The sequence below is a fragment of the Bufo gargarizans genome, chromosome 5, assembly GCF_014858855.1.
Source record: "Bufo gargarizans isolate SCDJY-AF-19 chromosome 5, ASM1485885v1, whole genome shotgun sequence".
Classification (NCBI taxonomy): Eukaryota; Metazoa; Chordata; class Amphibia; order Anura; family Bufonidae; genus Bufo; species Bufo gargarizans.
This window is the reverse complement of record NC_058084.1, coordinates 261,902,993-261,921,914: the sequence shown is the minus strand read 5'-3', so window position 1 is coordinate 261,921,914 and position 18,922 is coordinate 261,902,993. Positions and strand designations below refer to the sequence as shown.

General features: G+C 38.9%; 1 protein-coding gene across 1 annotated transcript; it reads left to right on the top strand.

Moving 5' to 3' along the window:
• The first annotated feature begins 7,518 nt into the window (after positions 1 to 7,518).
• On the top strand, positions 7,519 to 9,213 carry LOC122939410. Its single transcript, XM_044295478.1, has one exon. The coding sequence runs from the start codon at positions 7,519 to 7,521 to the stop codon at positions 9,211 to 9,213; it is 1,695 nt and encodes a 564-aa protein (XP_044151413.1).
• The last annotated feature ends 9,709 nt before the right edge of the window (positions 9,214 to 18,922 follow it).

Genomic DNA, 18,922 nt, shown 5'->3' with positions numbered 1-18,922 from the left:
TTATAACTAGTGTTGAGCGAATCGAAGTCCACAAAGGCTTCGGTCTGAATTTTAGGGACAATTCGATTCACCGCAATGCCGACTTTCCTTGTGCTTCATAGTAACAAATTGATTTTTCCTGAATGGAATTGAAGATCCCGCACAAAATCCTGTGCGTGTTGACATATGATGATACCACGCCAGCCGATGTGGTGACGTCATCCCAGACTGTGCAAGATTTCGGGATTGATTATTAATCAAGATGGCGGCGGCTGGCTCTTTGTGATCAAATGGATGAGTTAAGTATGATTTTATTTTTTATTTTACACTTTAATGTTAATGTCAGATGCTGCTTTCAGCTATGAACACAGCATCTGAGTGATACAAAGAGTGGTGGAATTGCCGTTCCCAGTCATTGTACCCACTACTTACAAAGAAATGTACTTTGTGGCAAAGTAATTCATCATGAAGCAATTTTTTTGCCGAAGCAGCCAAATAAAATTTTCTAATACTTTGCTCATCTCTAATTATAACATATTGTTCTATAATAGATAATGTTTACAGGCATACTCAGGAAACTAAAAAGACATAGCTGCCAAATTAAAGCCAGTCATGTTTTGGATACTGTTACAATTACATAGAAAAAAATACTCTTTGCCTATATAGTACAGGATATGCCACTTTTAAAGAGTGAGATAGGGATTCTTATGTATCACTTGTGTGTACCTGTTGCAAAATGTGTGGATTGTCTGCCATTTTGATTACTTATTTTCACAGAACTGGTTTTCCTAATAAATCCTACATTTCCCATCATGCTTGGTTTTGGAGAGACAGAAGGGGCACAGTCTCAACATGTTGCACTCGTCTGTGTCCTCTGAGAGAAACCATGACAGATTAGTGATATATAGTGATGATCATCAGGGGCAATATTCAAATTTGCAATATTTCACAAATAGTATTTTCTTAATTGCGAAAATCAGCAATGTATTATTCGCGTAATGCACGCAAAATACTGGCGTGGGGTAGGCAACTTTTCTATTGGTTGCTAGGGATGTTGCTAAGCTGTGACAAAGCCTTCTCGTTGGCCCACAAGCTAGAAGAAGGAAGGGATGATCCCCTGATGTGTACTGTGTTAAAAAAAAAAATATATATATACAAATATATAGCACTATATTCAAATATTTTCTAATTCTCGAAGTGCCGATATTCTCAAAAATAATTAGCTTTTTGAATATTCGCAGCTCAACACTAGTGATATATATGCTATCCTCTCAAACTGCAGGGTCTCCATGTTGTCCAATGTGATGCAGCTTGAGCCTGTCTCCCCTCTTTACCATGTCATTTTTCTCTCTCCTGTCAAATTTTACATATGAAGTATAGGAAGCAGGGAGACCAGTGTGAAGCTACATCCCATAGAATTACTTTGGAGAGTTAGCACCCACACATGACAGATGTCCTGTCACGGACATCCTGAGACAGGTGGCAGGAGATCTGTGAGACTGGCAACACATGGTTTGATCTGACATGTTTTCCTTTCGGATCAAATGACGTCTGTGTTTTTTTCTGGTGCTTGCCACATCTTCTATCCCCAGGTGTTGCTTATTGTGGTCATTTAACTTTCTCTATTTATTGTTGTTTCTCCCAGTATGCTGTGCGGTTTATAGCTACTGTTTGACTTGTGGTTAGCTTGTGTATGGTTCTCGGCTGAGTTCCTGGTGCTACCAAAGCTTCATTTAAGATAAGTGCTTCCATTCTCTTTTATATTTTGTTTTGATATATGTGTGTGTTGACTTTCCCTGTTGTTTGTCATTAGGCCTGAGAGAGACTCCTGTTCATCCTTACCTTTGGAGGAACAGGTTGACTCAGTCCTGACATTAGTTCCAGGGTCCTATAGGGTGAGATAGGATTCTAGGTATATGGTGTATGAACTTGCCTACCTTTGGGGCCTGTTCATACTGGAAGTCTGTCAGGACTGGAGTTAGGGTTTTCTCTAGGAGGTTTCCATCTTCCTTCTCTAGTTTCTAGGCCTTAGTCCGGTATCCCCTTTCCCTCCTATGTTTGGTGTGGTGTTTTACTCCCACACATGAGCTTGACATGTGCAGTGTGAGTCAGGAGGTTTATAGGTTTTACTGTATACACTTACCTAATATATATCTTCACTCCTTGGAGTTTAGATAGAGCAGGCATTATATCTTCAACACAAAACAGAGAGATGCCGAGGAGTATGGGGAGGGGAAGGGCCTGAGAGTTGCCAGGAGGGATTTGATTGGTGATAATGTTATCCAGTAGCTCATAAGAAGTCAGCCAAAGGGAGAGACTGCGTTTCTGTTTACACATTACAGCAAGTATTCAGACCTGAGATCTCATGACCAGATTCCAAAAATTAAAAGGTTTAAAATGTATGGATGCAAATAAGTTATGGTGTAACAAAGTAAAGTTAGTAATATATAAAAAAAAAAAAATACCCAGAGTGCACCATTTGACTGTGAATGTTGCCAGGGAAGACCAGGAGAGAGGAAAAAGATGGAGGATCACCATAACATTGAGAGGCAGTGGGGTGTAGGGCTTGCCCGAATTCGCCCAGAGGCTGACAGCCTGGATCAACCAATCAGGGGCAGAAGGTGTGAAGATTGTTTGCTTAGACTGTCATAGAACTGCATTATGTTTTAATTTTCTGACTTGAGAGTTTCATGTGGCAGTGTCTGACAAAAAGACACTAATGTTGAGTGACAGAGTATAGGGAGAGAATAAGATAATATATCATTGGGTAGATTTTAGGGAATTTGATCAGGGAAAGCTTTGAGGAAGTGTGGGGCTGTCACCCAGTGAAATACTGCAATAACACAATTTTTTACCCATTATATTGAATGCATAGTTCAAAGACATTTTACCACAAACATTGCATTGTGATATCCGTTTTAGCAAATGTGTTACTGCATAAGACTGTGTAGATCAAAGACATTTTACTGCAAAAATTGCATTGTAATAGCCATGATATTGAACGCATAGTTTACCACAAATACTTTTTTGTTATATCTGTATTATTAAACATATTGCTGCATCAGACCGCAAAATTGAGACATTTCACCACAAACATTCTATTGTTATAACAAATGTATTGAACATGTAGTTCAGACATTTCACAGCAACCATTGCCTTGTTATATCTGTGCTAGCAAGTGCATTGCTACATCAGACTGTGTAATTCAAAGACAGATTTTACTGCACATATTGTATTGTTATACCCGTGATTAGTGTTGAGCAATGTTATAAAAAATTTGATTCAGCTGCTTCGACAAATTTCCCAAAGAAATTTGCTTCATCACGAAGCGCATTACTTTGTATGTAGCAAGCACAATGATCATGTCAAGAGATGAGCGAATCAAAGTTGATGAAGTAGAATTCGATCTGAATTTCAGGAAAAATTTGATTCACATTGAATCCAAAATTCCTCACTCTTCGTGGTAACGAATTGCATTCTTCCTGCACATGTTAGGACATGGAGCAAAGAACTCTGGGAACGAGGGATCACCCACAATGCCATGCATGCAACCAATCAGCAGCCATTCCATGTGATGTCACAGCCCTATAAATAGCCTCAGCCATTTTGGATTCTGACATTTTCCAGTGTGCTTAGTGTAGGGAGAGATGTCAGCAGGCGCTAGAGACAGCGTTAGGAAAGACTTCATTGTGCTACAAAAAACAATTTACAAGTTTAGGGAAAGATTAGTCAAGGTGTAGGATAAGGATAGGGAGGCATCATCTACACTATAAAAGGAGAACAGGGTGCAATAGGAGAGTGTACAGCCTGGGTAATAGGAGCAATTCTATCACACCTTGCTGCACTAATTGGGGATCCAAATTGTAGTTATACTGCTGCTTTTAGGTTGTTTGCACTATATGATACAGCACTAACTCCAGCAAACCTTGCTTGTGATTGAAGTGCAAGTTCTGTGTGATACAGCCATTTACGTATGTATGTCCTATTAGCCGTTCTGCATTGATTTTACATTGTTTTACTTTTTTTAGGGGGTGTATTAATAGGAAAAAAAAGGAAAAATATATGGCATAATTGCTGTTCAACGGTGAATAGAGTTGAGCGAACGCGAACTGCAAAGTTCGAGTTCGTACCAAATGGTCCGGTGTTTGCGTGATTTTATTATTTTCCTTTATAACATGGTTGTACTGGAAAATAATAGCATTCTTAAAACAGAATACTAAATAAAATGATGGAAAATAATAAAATAAAGTTCGGGTCCCCCTTGACTTAAATGGTGAAGTTACATTGTACTACAGCCATTTAGGGGGTGTTTAATAGGATAGATATGTACTTCCTATTAGCTGTCCTGCATTGATTTTACATTGTTTAACTTTTTTGGGGGGATGTATAAATAACAAAAAAAAAGAAAAAAAATATGTCCTAAGGGCCATTCTGCGGTGAAGTTACATTGTACTACAGCTATTTACTTGGTGTATTGAAGGGAAAAAAAATACTTCCTATTATCTGTTCTGTGTTAAATTGTAATTGTTATTTTTTGGGGAGTTTGTTAATCCGAAAAATTATATATGTCTTAATTGCTGTTCAGCGGTAAAGTTACATTGTACTACAGCCATTTACGTTGTTTATTAAAAGGAAATATACGTACGTCTCATTAGCCATTCTGCAGTGAATTGTGATTGTTATATTTCTTTTTTGGGAGTATAGTAATAGAAAAAATAATACTGTATTTGAATATTTATTCAATTGTATAGTAAACACAATAGTACAGGATATCACACAATGTGTATAAAAACACTCAATAAAAATACATTCAATAAAACCAAAAAATAAAATCACTAAAACGTCACTGAATGATCAAACAGAAATGTTCAGAGGTGTGGCACTCTGAACTAGTGCAGAGTCCAATGTATGCAATCTCCTGCTTGGATCCGCTATGCAATAAAATGTATGGAAGAAAAAACAAAGCACAGAAAACGCACACGTGTATTAGGTTTTTGTCATGAATTAGCTATACTGACATTGGATCCGCTACTGACATTGGATCCGCTATGCAGTGAATTGGAATATTTGAGAGAAAAATGCACAGAAAACGCATACATGCATTTGTCGTGCATTTTCATAAGTGTACAGTCTTATCTGAAGATATTATAGTCTAAAGATCAATGCCCATTGCCTTTAAGTGTAATCACAGATTGAACCAGAGTCTGATATTTCTCTATAGGGTTGAAACAGGCCGAGATGAGGTTATGCTGAGTTCAATTTGGGTAACATGTTTTGTAGGGACATAGAATGTATTGTCTTTTAAAATTAGTGTGAGCAGATGTAGTGTATCTTTTAATACTATAATGGGTCCTACAGACATGTATCTGTGAGAGACAACCATTTGAATAGCAATGTATTATTTTACTTCATTACAAAATCATTAGGGAAGTCTACTTTGGGTATATGAATGTCCCATTCATGTCTTCATAATTATATTCTATATATTCCTGTGTGGTGTATTTAAATTTGCAACATATCTTAACCAATGACTTATATAATATGTCATCTATGTATAACAGTGTGTCTATGTGTGTATATATATATATATATATATATATATATATACAGCATTATTTAGAATATATATTTTATGCGTGTATATCCCACTGACCATATAGACTTTTAAGATTTAGAAAAGTATTGAAGCTATCGTCTTACTAATTGGATTTCATGAGGAAAGCTGAATATTATTAGCCAGCCATGTGGGCAAGTTAATGAATCCGGATGTTAAGTAAAAGGAACCATTGTCCATTGTCCCTAAGAAGACAGTAGGAGATGGTGACTCCAACATGTCTAGATTAGGGGTAATTAAAATGTCAGGAAGAAACCCTTAATACTGATGTATATTTGAATAGGTCAATGAGGTCATCTGCATATATTATTAGGTATTTAGAGTTAATGTTGAAATTGTCATGTGGTACAACAGTGCCATCTAGAGGTAAATTAATAATAGTATGTCATTTTCACCAGTATTCCAAGGGTTAAAATGACATCATTGGTATCTGCATACGAATACACCCACCTTGTCTGATTGGAGATCCCTAATCTGGAAGGGGATGAGTTTTAGATAACATGGGGTATAAAGTATGCATGTAAAAACATTAGAGAGGCAGGCTATCTATGGGATCTACCTCTCAACTGAAATACACTCTCAACTAACAATTACTGCAACAACAAAAAGAAACTTGGATTAATTTTTGTCTACTGGAAGAGTTTTAAGAACTAATCACACCCGAAACCTGTCCATCCTTGACTTGGTAACGTATGTATATTTTTGCTTGTGATATTATTAAGATATTCCCTCTCAGCGTATAGTCAAGAGTTCCCATATTGCAGGAACGTATAGTGTTAATCACCTCCCTAATGCTAGTTGTCCTCTTAGCAAAGATGCATATTGCTAATGGGAGATTAGACATTGTCTGAGTAGAGGAAAACTCTGGGAAATTATATTTCCATAGTCTGGTTGCTGAGTGGGATATAATATCATATTAATATCATTTATATTTTTGATTGTCATAGGCTGAGACAGAGTTAAGGGACAACATTTATTGTTCTTGTATAAATCTGTATTTTGTCATATTATAACCTGTTGTAAACAGAAAATCCTAAGCTTCTCTTGACGTATTAATTATTGGTCTGTTTGATAAAGATATAGCATTTATTTCTTATCATATGTTATTTTTAATAATTCTGTGCTGATGAGAAAGTGATAGTGGATTACACCACCATCTAGTGGTGGTTTGTTGGTACTGCGTCAATTTGTCTATCCATTGATCTCATGTCTGTTTTGTATTGGTTTTAACTCATTAAATTATTACATATATTTTGCATAATTGGTTGCCCCTTTGTTTTCATTAATTGCATAAATTAAATTTAGAGTCTCAAGATAAAAGAAAGGCGTTTTATGTCCGCCTAGTGGATTTCCTGACTGATTTCCATATTTTATTATTTTATTAAAATGTAATTTTTTTTTATATAAAATATTTATATTTTATATAAAAGATATATCTGACATATATGGAGGCACTGCTGAGATCTTGAGATATTTCTATAAATTATTTATGCAAATAGTGAAAAATTCTACACTTCTTCTTAGCTTGTCATTGTTATCTGTATTGATTATTGATCAGAATCATGAGTATAACAGGCGGCGACCTAGGTATTAGTCAGGCTATAGCAGATAGTCCATCTGACCCAGTAAAGATAATCTCTAAGGTTATCAAATATGTTCATTCCCGTTTAAAGTTAGATAAAAATATAGATGAATGGACTAATGAACTGCAGGTAAGGGCCTATGAAGAACGTGGGGATATATGGAAGTTAGGTGGCATGGTTGATAGATACCTAACATATATGGATTTGGCAAATGATAATACCAAGAGGGACCAACACCTCTTATCTGCATTGCCACCTGTTTTGTATGCATTGTTTGAGGTCAGTACTCTTTCTAAAGATAGGTATGAGTCTATAATGGGTACAAAAACATATGTATCCAAGATGGAATCAGAACTAAAATCCGCAAATGCGATGATCAAAGACTTAGAGTACAACCTGAGTCACAGCCATGATGCATACCAAAAGGCAAAAAATGATTTAGAGGATTTATATCTTCGGTATTCCAAAATTAAACAGACAGATGGATCAGCCCATAATATAGTCAATGCTGAAAAGGATCCACCTAACACTGTGGGATCTCCTGACCCTCCATGTCTTACTCCCCAACATCCAGACATGTCATCACATGCTCCTAAAGCAGACCCCATCCAAGACAATCAGAAACCTGAAAGTGTTGGTATGATAACACAGGAGGCATTAACCCAATTGAGTCGGGCGTTGCAAACTGTAACCACCTTACTAGAGGCCAGTAACATGGAAACCCCTAGAAGTGTCTCTCCTCATATTCCCCGGGATAGACATATTAGGGTTAGGGTTAAATCACCTGTACAATATGTGTCTCATGAGAGTGGGGAAAGCGCATGTGAGTCTGATAGTGATGTGGGAAAACGTGTATCTTACTCCCTGCCACGCAGGCAGGTGTTTGCCCACAAAGAGGATCAGGGTCCCAGGCGACCATCATATGCTGAGGTGGTCTCTAGGAAGAAAAATTACCAGTATTCAGAAAAGGATCAAAGTTCATCCAGCATAATTAAGTTTTTAAATACCACCGTGTCCAAGTTCTCTAAGAAAGGTTCTTCTCAGATAGCGAATCACCTAGAACTGTATGAATCCACTATGGATTCTTTAAAATTATACTCTGATGCTGACAGGATCAGATTCCTTCCATGGGCATTTGATGATAAGTATCGTCATTACTTTACCTCTTTTAGGGAGAGAGGAATTCAAGATTGGCCAAGTGTTTTGCATGAAGTTAAATTGGAATTCGGACCTTACCGAACCATTACTGCTGCAAAACGGGACATATATAAGCTTACATGTAGGTCCAATCAAAGTCCCCGTGAATTCCTCTCTATCCTTAAAAATGCCTATGGGTTAGCATATAGGTCCCCAAACTGGGAATCTGAAGAGTTTAAGCAGTTGTTCTATGATGCTATGCCAACCCAGATCAAACTTAGCCTAGCTAGAGATCTGGATATTGAAGCTCCCTTAGATTGGTTGGTGACGGCTGCCACCACGCTGTATAATATCAGTGAATGCCATGAAACAGGTGAGAGAAGATTTAAAAAGTCCCCAGAGCAAAATATAGCTGAAGCTAAGGTAAACCCTAGCTTGGGATTTGAAACACAGCCGCGTAAGTACCCTCAGTCCACAGGTCCTGTCCAACAAACTCAGCAACAACAGGTAAGACCCAAGCAAACCAAGCCCCAAAATCCCAATGGGTCAGAGGGGGATAATTCTGGTGCTGGGAGGTCTAACTACCGTCCATATTACAATCCCCAGGGATATAGGTCCTATTACAATAGAGATTCCCAGGGTTACAGACGCTGGAATAACAGGCCCAGACAACAGAGGGAAGATAGGCAGGAACCCTCAAGTTCACCTAGGAGTAGGTCACCCACCAATAATCAGGGCACCTCACAAAACCAAAATATGCGCAAACCAAACAGGGTTGATCAGCTGGCAGAACAAGTGGCCCAGTTGAATGACATTGTGAGAAAGTTGTCCCAGGTATCCCCAGGAAAACAGCCTGAACCTTTTTTAGGGGCAACTCCAGGTCCCAGCTCAACATCATAAAGCAAATTGGGCCGGGTCAGAACCCAGGCCACTGCAAGGCCATTAAGATGGATGTGAAAGAATCTGATGTGATTACTAACACCATTTCTCCTTGCAGTGCCCCTGACCCTGAGATTGGGGCCAGGGAGGAGGTGTCTAATATTTTATTTGTCTTACAGTCTAATCGTGTCGATCCCTGTGACCATGCGTCTATTCCAGAGTGTGATCCCATCATTCCAGCCTCTAGTCATGAATCAGCTGTAAACTGTGATATAATCCAGTTTTCCCCAAGGGTGGGGGCTAATGCTGCTCCTCCAGCTTCTCCTGTGAGACACAGGAATGCAGAGGTCACGAAGCTGCAGAGAGGTCAAACCCTCCAGAGGAATCATATGAGCAAACATTCTAATTTCTTGTGTGATTTATTCCAGGTTGACGGACGATATTTTGTGGAATCATATCTCCAAAATGAACTTATCGGACCAATCAAAAGCTTACTCGACACCGGATCACAAGCCACCATCTTATCTTATAGTTATTTCAAACAGGTTCTGAATTTGACGGCAAAGAAGCCGAGATTAAGATCATTTGATGGCTCTTTGATAAGTGTAGGTGGAGATGCTTTACAGGTAAAAGGTACATCATGGTTGACATTTAGAATTGGCAAAAAGACCATTAGACACCCCACATTGATTGTGGATCTTCCATATGATCGGCTGATCATAGGAATTGACCTTATGAAAAGGTTGAGTACCATAATAGACTTCATTAATGAAGCAGTCTGGACTCAGGTGAAGACACCCATTGCCTATGAATTCTCTTGCAATGCACAAACACAACGCAGTTGTCACGTGATTGAAGAGAGACCTAACTCGATTGAAGTTCATTTCAGGAACAATCAAACGCCGGATGTCACGATCCTAAACAATGGTAAGCCCGAGGAAGCTGTCAACGGTGCCGCTCACATCATTACCATCCAGAGGGACAGAATCGAAAAGGTAACCTTGGATGATGATGTATTAACTATTTCCCTTGAAGGAGGAAATCACAAAGTCGCGGACCTGACCAAACATACTCAATCCATGGTACGGATTGAAAGGGTCAATGACAATTTATTGATTCCCATACAGGTGAACAATATAGCCCGGGTGAAATATGCCAAATTGGATCTGAAATCCGAAGCCAGCTACATAAGCTTAGGACTCTTAAAACAGGTCCCCGATCCTAAAATGATTAAAAGTTTCTCTCCGCAGGAACAATGGGTTCATGATCTGGATGAAAATTCCCAGAGTCATAATGTGGTTGCAAGATGTCTTTTGTCTATCTCCCTAGGAAGTAAGACCACGGAACACGTTTTCATCGTGATAAATGAACCACGGTACCAAATGTATATAGGTAACGACCTTCTACACCGATTTGCTGTACAGATTGATCTGGTAAATAAAACCTTATGGTCCAGATTACCAGGAAACCCAGAGGGATTCCAGAATGTAGAGCAGGCTTTGAGAGGGGGACAACAAATGCCCTATGCTGTAAGTATTGAGGTTGCTGAAGAGGTTGAAATCCCTGAAGGATGCAAACCGTTTCTCCTCCCCATTCAAGTGAAGAAGGGACAGAAACTGAAGAATGCAGATGCCTTGATCTGTTTATCCAACCGGATGCAACAACTCGGCCTACAGCTAAAGCCTACTCCCATGATAAACGTCCATCAGGTTCCATTACAGATAGTAGTCCATAATATGATTCCCCATAGCGTATCTTTGCAAAAGGACACCGTAATTGGTTTAGCTATGGATTCAGAATATTACACTTTTGGATTCCAAAATGATGTTATTGGACTTATTCCTGATGAATACCTGACGGAAGAACAGGTAGTAGAACAAAGTTTTTCCTCAACCCCTGAGGGGTTATTCAATATACACTCTGTTTATCCTTTCAGCTCTGAAGAAGGTACATGCCACATCGAAGAAACATCATTGGTTTTCAACCATGAGATCGATGAGAAGGAGTACGAATCCTGCCAACAAGGAAAGGATAAGGTACGCTACAACCAAAATGACTTAACCAGTGAGCTTGAAGAAGCTTACGAGTTAAGTCAGCCTGAAATCTTTTCAGAATTTCAGGAGCGGGTGGAAGAACAAGTCTCTATAGCTGATGCATGCTCCGATGAGTCAGAGCGTCAACAACTAAAGGAGCTCTTCACAGAGTTCCAGGACATGTTCGCCAAGGATTCTTATGACTGTGGAGAAACAGCCATACATGTTGCAAGGATCCAGACAGATCCAGATGCACCCCCTGTCTTTGTCAAACAATACCGACTTCCGCTGGCGGCTTACGAGTCACTATCGGAAATCGTTAAGAACCTGGAGAGAAGGGGCATTATCCGTCCAATACACAGCTCGTTCAATCATCCGATACTTGGAGTCCTCAAACCCAATGGTCAATTTCGTCTCTGCTCGGACCTAAGACAATTAAACAAGCGTGTTTACATGTCCGGATGGCCCGTGCCGTATATTGACCAATGTTTGGCACAAATTCAAGGATCAAAAATTTTCACCGCCCTTGACTGTGCACAAGGATATTGGACTATTAAAATTGACGAGAGAGATCAGTACAAATTGGCCTTCACATTTGGAAAGCAACAATATGCATGGACCCGACTGCCCTTCGGGTACATAAATGCGGGCCATGAATTTGCTGTGTTCATGCATAAGGCAATGCCTGATGCCACTGAACGGGGTACCTTATCCTATGTGGATGACATCCTAATCAAAAGCACGACTTTTGAGGAACACATGGTAGAACTAAGGCATGTACTAACCCAGCTGAGGAAAGCTGGTGTTAAACTTTCTTTTCAGAAGGCTCAATGGTGTCGTGCCAAGGTTAATTTCCTAGGTCACGAAATCACTGCTGATGGAATCAACCCACAGAAGAAGAAGGTGGAAGCAGTGATCAACACCAAATCACCTACAAATCTCAAGGAGTTGAGATCATTCTTGGGCATGATGAACTATTCACGTAAGTTTATAGATGATTATGCCGAAATTACAAAACCTCTTTTGCAGTTACTAAAGAAAGGAGTAAAATGGGAATGGAATGAGCGTCATGAGCAAGCTGTGATTGAACTCAAGGCCAAACTTATCCAGGCTCCATGCCTTGCCTATCCAGAAGGGGGAAAACCTTTCTTCGTGGAAACAGGTTTCACTGACAAAAGCATGAGTGCAGTCCTTTTCCAAAAACAGGAAAACCGGAACAGAATCATTGCCTATGCCAGCAAGTCCTTGTCACCAGTAGAGGTAAAATTCAATAGCTGTGAGAAAGCCTTACTATCAACTGTGTGGGCTTTACAATATTTCAGAAGTTTTATCCAAGGTGAAAGAATTATTGTGGGGACTGCACACCAACCGCTGCAATACTTGCAGAGTGATCGGATAAGGGATGGAAACCTGTCAAATAGCAGGATAACTGCCTGGACGATGTCCTTAATGGGATGGCCGTTGGAGATCAGGTATAAACAAAATAATAAGAACCCAGTTGCTCAAGGTTTAGCTGAACTCCATGATTGTACCAATGTGGAACATCAAGGTGAGTCACAGGAGAATGACTTCCTGGAGGAACAATCATCATCCCCATATAAATCTTACGAAGAGGAGTACTGCAAATCATTACCATGTGTATATGTAGACGGCTGTTCCTTCCATACCGATGTAGGATCCGAACGCACGCTGGTTGCAGGTGTCGGAATCGTATGGAATAATATGTTCCCAGAGATATCCGTTGGATACAAAATTGGTTCCAAAAGCAGCCAGGTTGCAGAGCTTACTGCTGTGTACAAAGCCGTACAAATGGCTATCGAATATGATGTTAAGGAGTTTGTAATCATCACAGATTCTGATTATATTCGTAATTGCTTTGTGGAATATTTCCCCGGATGGAAAAGATCCAACATGATGAGAAGCAACAACAAGCCAGTCAAGCATGGTAAGATGTTTTGTAAGATTGATGAGATGGTTACCACCCACGGTCTTACAATTTACTGGAAAAAGGTAAAGGGTCATTCAAAGTATCCAGGTATGGATAAAGAAGGGAATGACCTAGCAGATTCCCTCGCCAAACAAGCAGCCATTGACGGAGAAGTCTTTGACGTTGATGATCTCATGGGAACTATCCAAGTGGATGCAACGACAAGGAGTCAGGCCCAAAAGGGAACTGAAGCTAATGTGTTGCAATGGAGCCAAGATTCCCCTAGTGAGGATCTCATTGCGAGCCAGAAGGGGGATCCAGTTATTGGTATCTTTTATAACCACGTTCAGGATCCACAGAATTGTCCCATAAATACGAAAGACTGTGATGATAAGGAGGAGTTACGGATTTTGATGAAGGGTAAGTCCCAATTCTCATTGCAGGATGGATTGCTGATAAGGACCTCAAAGAACGGTATCACGCAATGGGTAGTACCCGCAGCATATCGAGGTCTGATGCTACAACATGCCCATGATGCCCCAACAGCTGGACATCGAGGTGAGAAACTAACATACGAGTTATTACGGGACTACGCTTACTGGCCACATATGTTACAAGACGTGCGAACATATTGTCAAGGATGTCTAATATGCCCTCAATTCCAGCCACAAGGACCCACTCATCGGGCACCACTGATGAAAAGGGGGATGTCCATGCCATGGTCAGACATCCAAATCGATTTCATTGGACCAGTAACCACATCATCAAAAGGCAACAGATACATGTTAACCGTAACTTGTTTGTTCACAAAATGGGTAGAATGTTTGCCGTGCAAAACATGCAGTTCAAGCGTATGTGCATCTCTACTCATTAACCATATATTCTCCAGGTTTGGTCTTCCCCAACGCATTGAGTCCGATCGTTGAAGTCATTTTACTAGTGAAGTGATGACAAAGATGTGGGAAATACTGGGGGTAAAAAGGAAGCTGCATATAGCTTATCGGCCAGCCTCTAGTGGTGGAGTGGAACGCTACAACCAATCCATTGTGAACGTTCTAAAAAAATTTGTCAATGAATCTGGTAAGGACTGGGATGTCAAGTTGCCTTTGGTTCTTATGGCCATCAGGGCCACCCCAAGCACAGCAACCAAACTTTCTCCCTTCGAGATGATCACAGGAAGGAAGATGGTGTTACCCCAGCATTTATTATACAGGACAACAGATTATAATTTGATAAATGCTACAACATCGCATCAATATGTGGAAAATTTACGCAAGCACCTTCAGCATGCTTTTGCCCAGAAGAATATAGAGAAAGCCGCAGTGAGTGTTAAGACATACTACGATCTGAAAACTACTCAGAAGGAATATCAAATTTCCGATCAGGTTTATCTCTATAACTTCGCTCGGGATCAAGTGAAGGAGAGAAAATTCTTACCTTCATGGAAAGGACCTTATGTCATTATTGAAAAGTTGTCACCAGTGGTATACAAGATAAAAATCCCTAAGGGGGATGAATTTGTGGAAAAATGGGTGCACATTAATCAATTACGTGTTTGTCATCCTAGCTCACGACTTCGAGAGATAGAAGGAGTCTGAGGAGGAGAGGTGAAGAGATTTTACAGTTCCAGCTAAAGACGAAAATTAGGATTGGTATTGTATGAACAAACGTGTATACTAACCCATCCTCACATGTGTTTCCTCTATAACTAAACATCTCTTAACTAACCTCTAAAACAAGGAACTTACCCTGTTCAAGAAAAGAACCTATGCCAATCAAAAATATATGATAGCATTAACTCTTTTCTTACAGGATAAAAAGTGAAAGATTATATGTATTCATATTTGTCATACAATATTTTAGGCGCAAGATGCCGACTAAGATGATTGCCATCATCTATGTCATCCTAATCTTGGGAAAAGAATTCCACGCCGAACCGATTGTTGTGCCAGGTCCTTCATCCGGAATCATGCTGCAGGACACCGCGGGATTCATTCTGACGAACAAGAGGATTTTGTCCCAGAAGATTTACATCAGCCTGGATCCACGCGTCTTCATCGAAAAACAATTCAACGTGTCCGAGATCCTGTCACCGGAGATCCAAACCTGGTACCAGACGCACATCGGATATTCCCAAGAACGGATTACGCAGATCCTAGAACAAGCGAGAAAAACCTTGACCAGAGAACAGTTTTCTACGAGTCAAAGACCAAGGCGGTTTATTTCTGCCATCATTGCCGCTATAATCTTTGGCGTAGTGGGCGCTGTCATTGCCACAAGTGTAACAGTTGCCAATTCCATCTCCATTAAAACATTGGAACTGGAGATCGGTTCACTGAAAAGTAACTTACTAAGTATTCATGCGGAGATAGAGAATCAAAACAAACATTCATCGAACTTATATCCTGTTTTGCAGGATCTATGGAATGGTTGAATTTGCTGACCATTTGCTGGATAAAATTATTCAAAAAGACTTTAAGTAAACTATAGCTAAAACACCATAGACAAAGTCTGCGCGCCGTGACCCATGAAGAAGACATATGAAAAAGTTTTTAACATTCCAAATATATTCTCACTTTATGGAATATTTTGGAATGAAGGGGGATTTGTCGTGCATTTTCATAAGTGTACAGTCTTATCTGAAGATATTATAGTCTAAAGATCAATGCCCATTGCCTTTAAGTGTAATCACAGATTGAACCAGAGTCTGATATTTCTCTATAGGGTTGAAACAGGCCGAGATGAGGTTATGCTGAGTTCAATTTGGGTAACATGTTTTGTAGGGACATAGAATGTATTGTCTTTTAAAATTAGTGTGAGCAGATGTAGTGTATCTTTTAATACTATAATGGGTCCTACAGACATATATCTGTGGGAGACAACCATTTGAATAGCAATGTATTATTTTACTTCATTACAAAATCATTAGGGAAGTATTGGGTATATGAAGGTCCCATTCATGTCTTCATAATTATATTCTATATATTCCTGTGTGGTGTATTTAAATTTGCAACATATCTTAACCAATAACTTATATAATATGTCATCTATGTATAACAGTATGTCTATATGTGTGTGTATATATATATATATATATATATATATATACGCATTATTTAGAAAATATATTTTATGTCGTGTATATCCCACTGACCATATAGACTTTTAAGATTTAGAAAAGTATTGAAGCTATCGTCTTACTAATTGTATTTCATGAGGAAAGCTGAATATTATTAGCCAGCCGTGTGGGCAAGTTAATGAATCCGGATGTTAAGTAAAAGGAACCATTGTCCATTGTCCCTAAGAAGACAGTAGGAGATGGTAACTCCAACATGTCTAGATTAGGGGTAATTAAAATGTCAGGAAGAAACCCTTAATACTGATGTATATTTAATAGGTCAATGAGGTCATCTGCATATATTATTAGGTATTTAGAGTTAATGTTGAAATTGTCATGTGGTACAACAGTGCCATCTAGAGGTAAATTAATAATAGTATGTCATTTTCACCAGTATTCCAAGGGTTAAAATGACATCATTGGTATCTGCATACGAATACACCCACCTTGTCTGATTGGAGATCCCTAATTTGGAAGGGGATGAGTTTTAGATAACATGGGGTATAAAGTATGCATGTAAAAACATTGGGGGAGGCTATCTATGGGGAGCTATCTAGGAATCTACACTCTTCAACTGAAATAACTGCAACAACAAAAAGAAACTTGGATTAATTTTTGTCTACTGGAAGAGTTTTAAGAACTAATCACACCCGAAACCTGTCCATCCTTGACTTGGTAACGTATGTTATATTTTTGTTTGTGATATTATTAAGATATTCCTCTCAGCGTATAGTTAAGAGTTCCCATATTGCGGGAACGTATAGTGTTAATCACCTCCATAATGCTAGTTGTCCTCTTAGCAAAGATGCATATTGCTAATGGGAAATTAGACATTGTCTGAGTAGAGGAAAACTCTGGGAAATTATATTTCCATAGTCTGGTTGCTGAGTGGGATATAATATCATATTAATATCATTTATATTTTTGATTGTCATAGGCTGAGACAGAGTTAAGGGACAACATTTATTGTTCTTGTATAAATCTGTATTTTGTCATATTATAACCTGTTGTAAACAGAAAATCCTAAGCTTCTCTTGACGTATTAATTATTGGTCTGTTTGATAAAGATATAGCATTTATTTCTTATCATATGTTATTTTTAATAATTCTGTGCTGATGAGAAAGTGATAGTGGATTACACCACCATCTAGTGGTGGTTTGTTGGTACTGCGTCAATTTGTCTATCCATTGATCTCATGTCTGTTTTGTATTGGTTTTATACTCATTAAATTATTACATATATTTTGCATAATTGGTTGCCCCTTTGTTTTCATTAATTGCATAAATTAAATTTAGAGTCTCAAGATAAAAGAAAGGCGTTTTATGTCCGCCTAGTGGATTTCCTGACTGATTTCCATATTTTATTATTTTATTAAAATTTAATTTTTTTTTTATATAAAATATTTATATTTTATATAAAAGATATATCTGACACATTGTAGCTTCCTGTGGTGCGGTTTGTGTCATATAATGCATGCGATGACATTCAACATTTGTTTTTTAGTTTATAAGATAGTCTCCATCTTGGAATCAATTCCATGTTTTACTTGAGTCCTAAATTAGACTCCAGGTTTTATTAATTATTTTAATCATGAACCCTATAAAATGTTTGGAGGAGCGCAGTCCGGTAGCTACTAAGGAAGAGACAAGTGGCCTCGAAACGTGTCTAGCGGACTACGCATTTTCCACATCTAGTACTGGTCCGGACCCAAAGTACAGAAGAATTCTGTGGATAAAGAGTACATCTCTTGAAGCGGCTATTTGCCAATACAGACATCTACTGCAATATAGGACCTGGACATTTGCAATACCAATTGTTGCTATGGTATAAGGACCTGTGTACCACATGATCGGACTTTGACCAGGATCAGGATCACCTGAAGTAAACACGCCCTCTAAGCAACGGAGCCGTGCGCTCCAAACCAAACTCATTCAGCATCCAGCGTCTTGGTGATTACACCTTCCACCTCACCGTGCAAGTATATGATCCAGCAATTCTGCTGATACACCAACGGAAATCGGTACTACGGAGTGGTAAGAGTCTCATTGAGACAATCTGATAAGCTTGGCAATTATCTATGCAGACGTTAATGGGCAGCCTATGAGAAAAGTGGAGTGCATCTATTTTTGTTACAGCTGGATATTCCTATGCGATAATTGTGATATATTTCAGGAGATTGCATACATTGGACTCTGCACTAGTTGAGAGTGCCACACCTCTGAACATTTCTGTTTGGTCATTCAGTGACGTTTTAGTGATTTTATTTTGTAGTTTTATTGAATGTATTTTTATTGAGTGTTTTTATACACATTGTGTGATATCCTGTACTATTGAAGTGTTTACTATACAATTGAATAAATATTCAAATACAGTGTTATAGAGTATTCCCCATTTTTCCAGAAGGTGGTGTGCCTGCTAATCTCTCTTGCTACATTTTCACTTTGAACTGGGTGGGTGACCCCGTGAGCAGTGAACCCACCGCTATCCGTCCATCCAAGTGTCGAGCCTCCCTACCTTGACAGTTTTTTCAGGAAAAATAATACGTCTTAATTGTTGTTCTCTGGTGAAGTTACATTGTACTACAGCCATTTACGGGGTGTATTGAAGGTAAATAAACCTACTTCCTATTATCTGTTCTGCTGTGAATTGTA

Excerpts from the sequence above, each read along its gene's own strand:
- LOC122939410 (XM_044295478.1), top strand. The coding sequence starts at position 7,519 with ATGGAATCAGAACTAAAATCCGCAAATGCGATGATCAAAGACTTAGAG.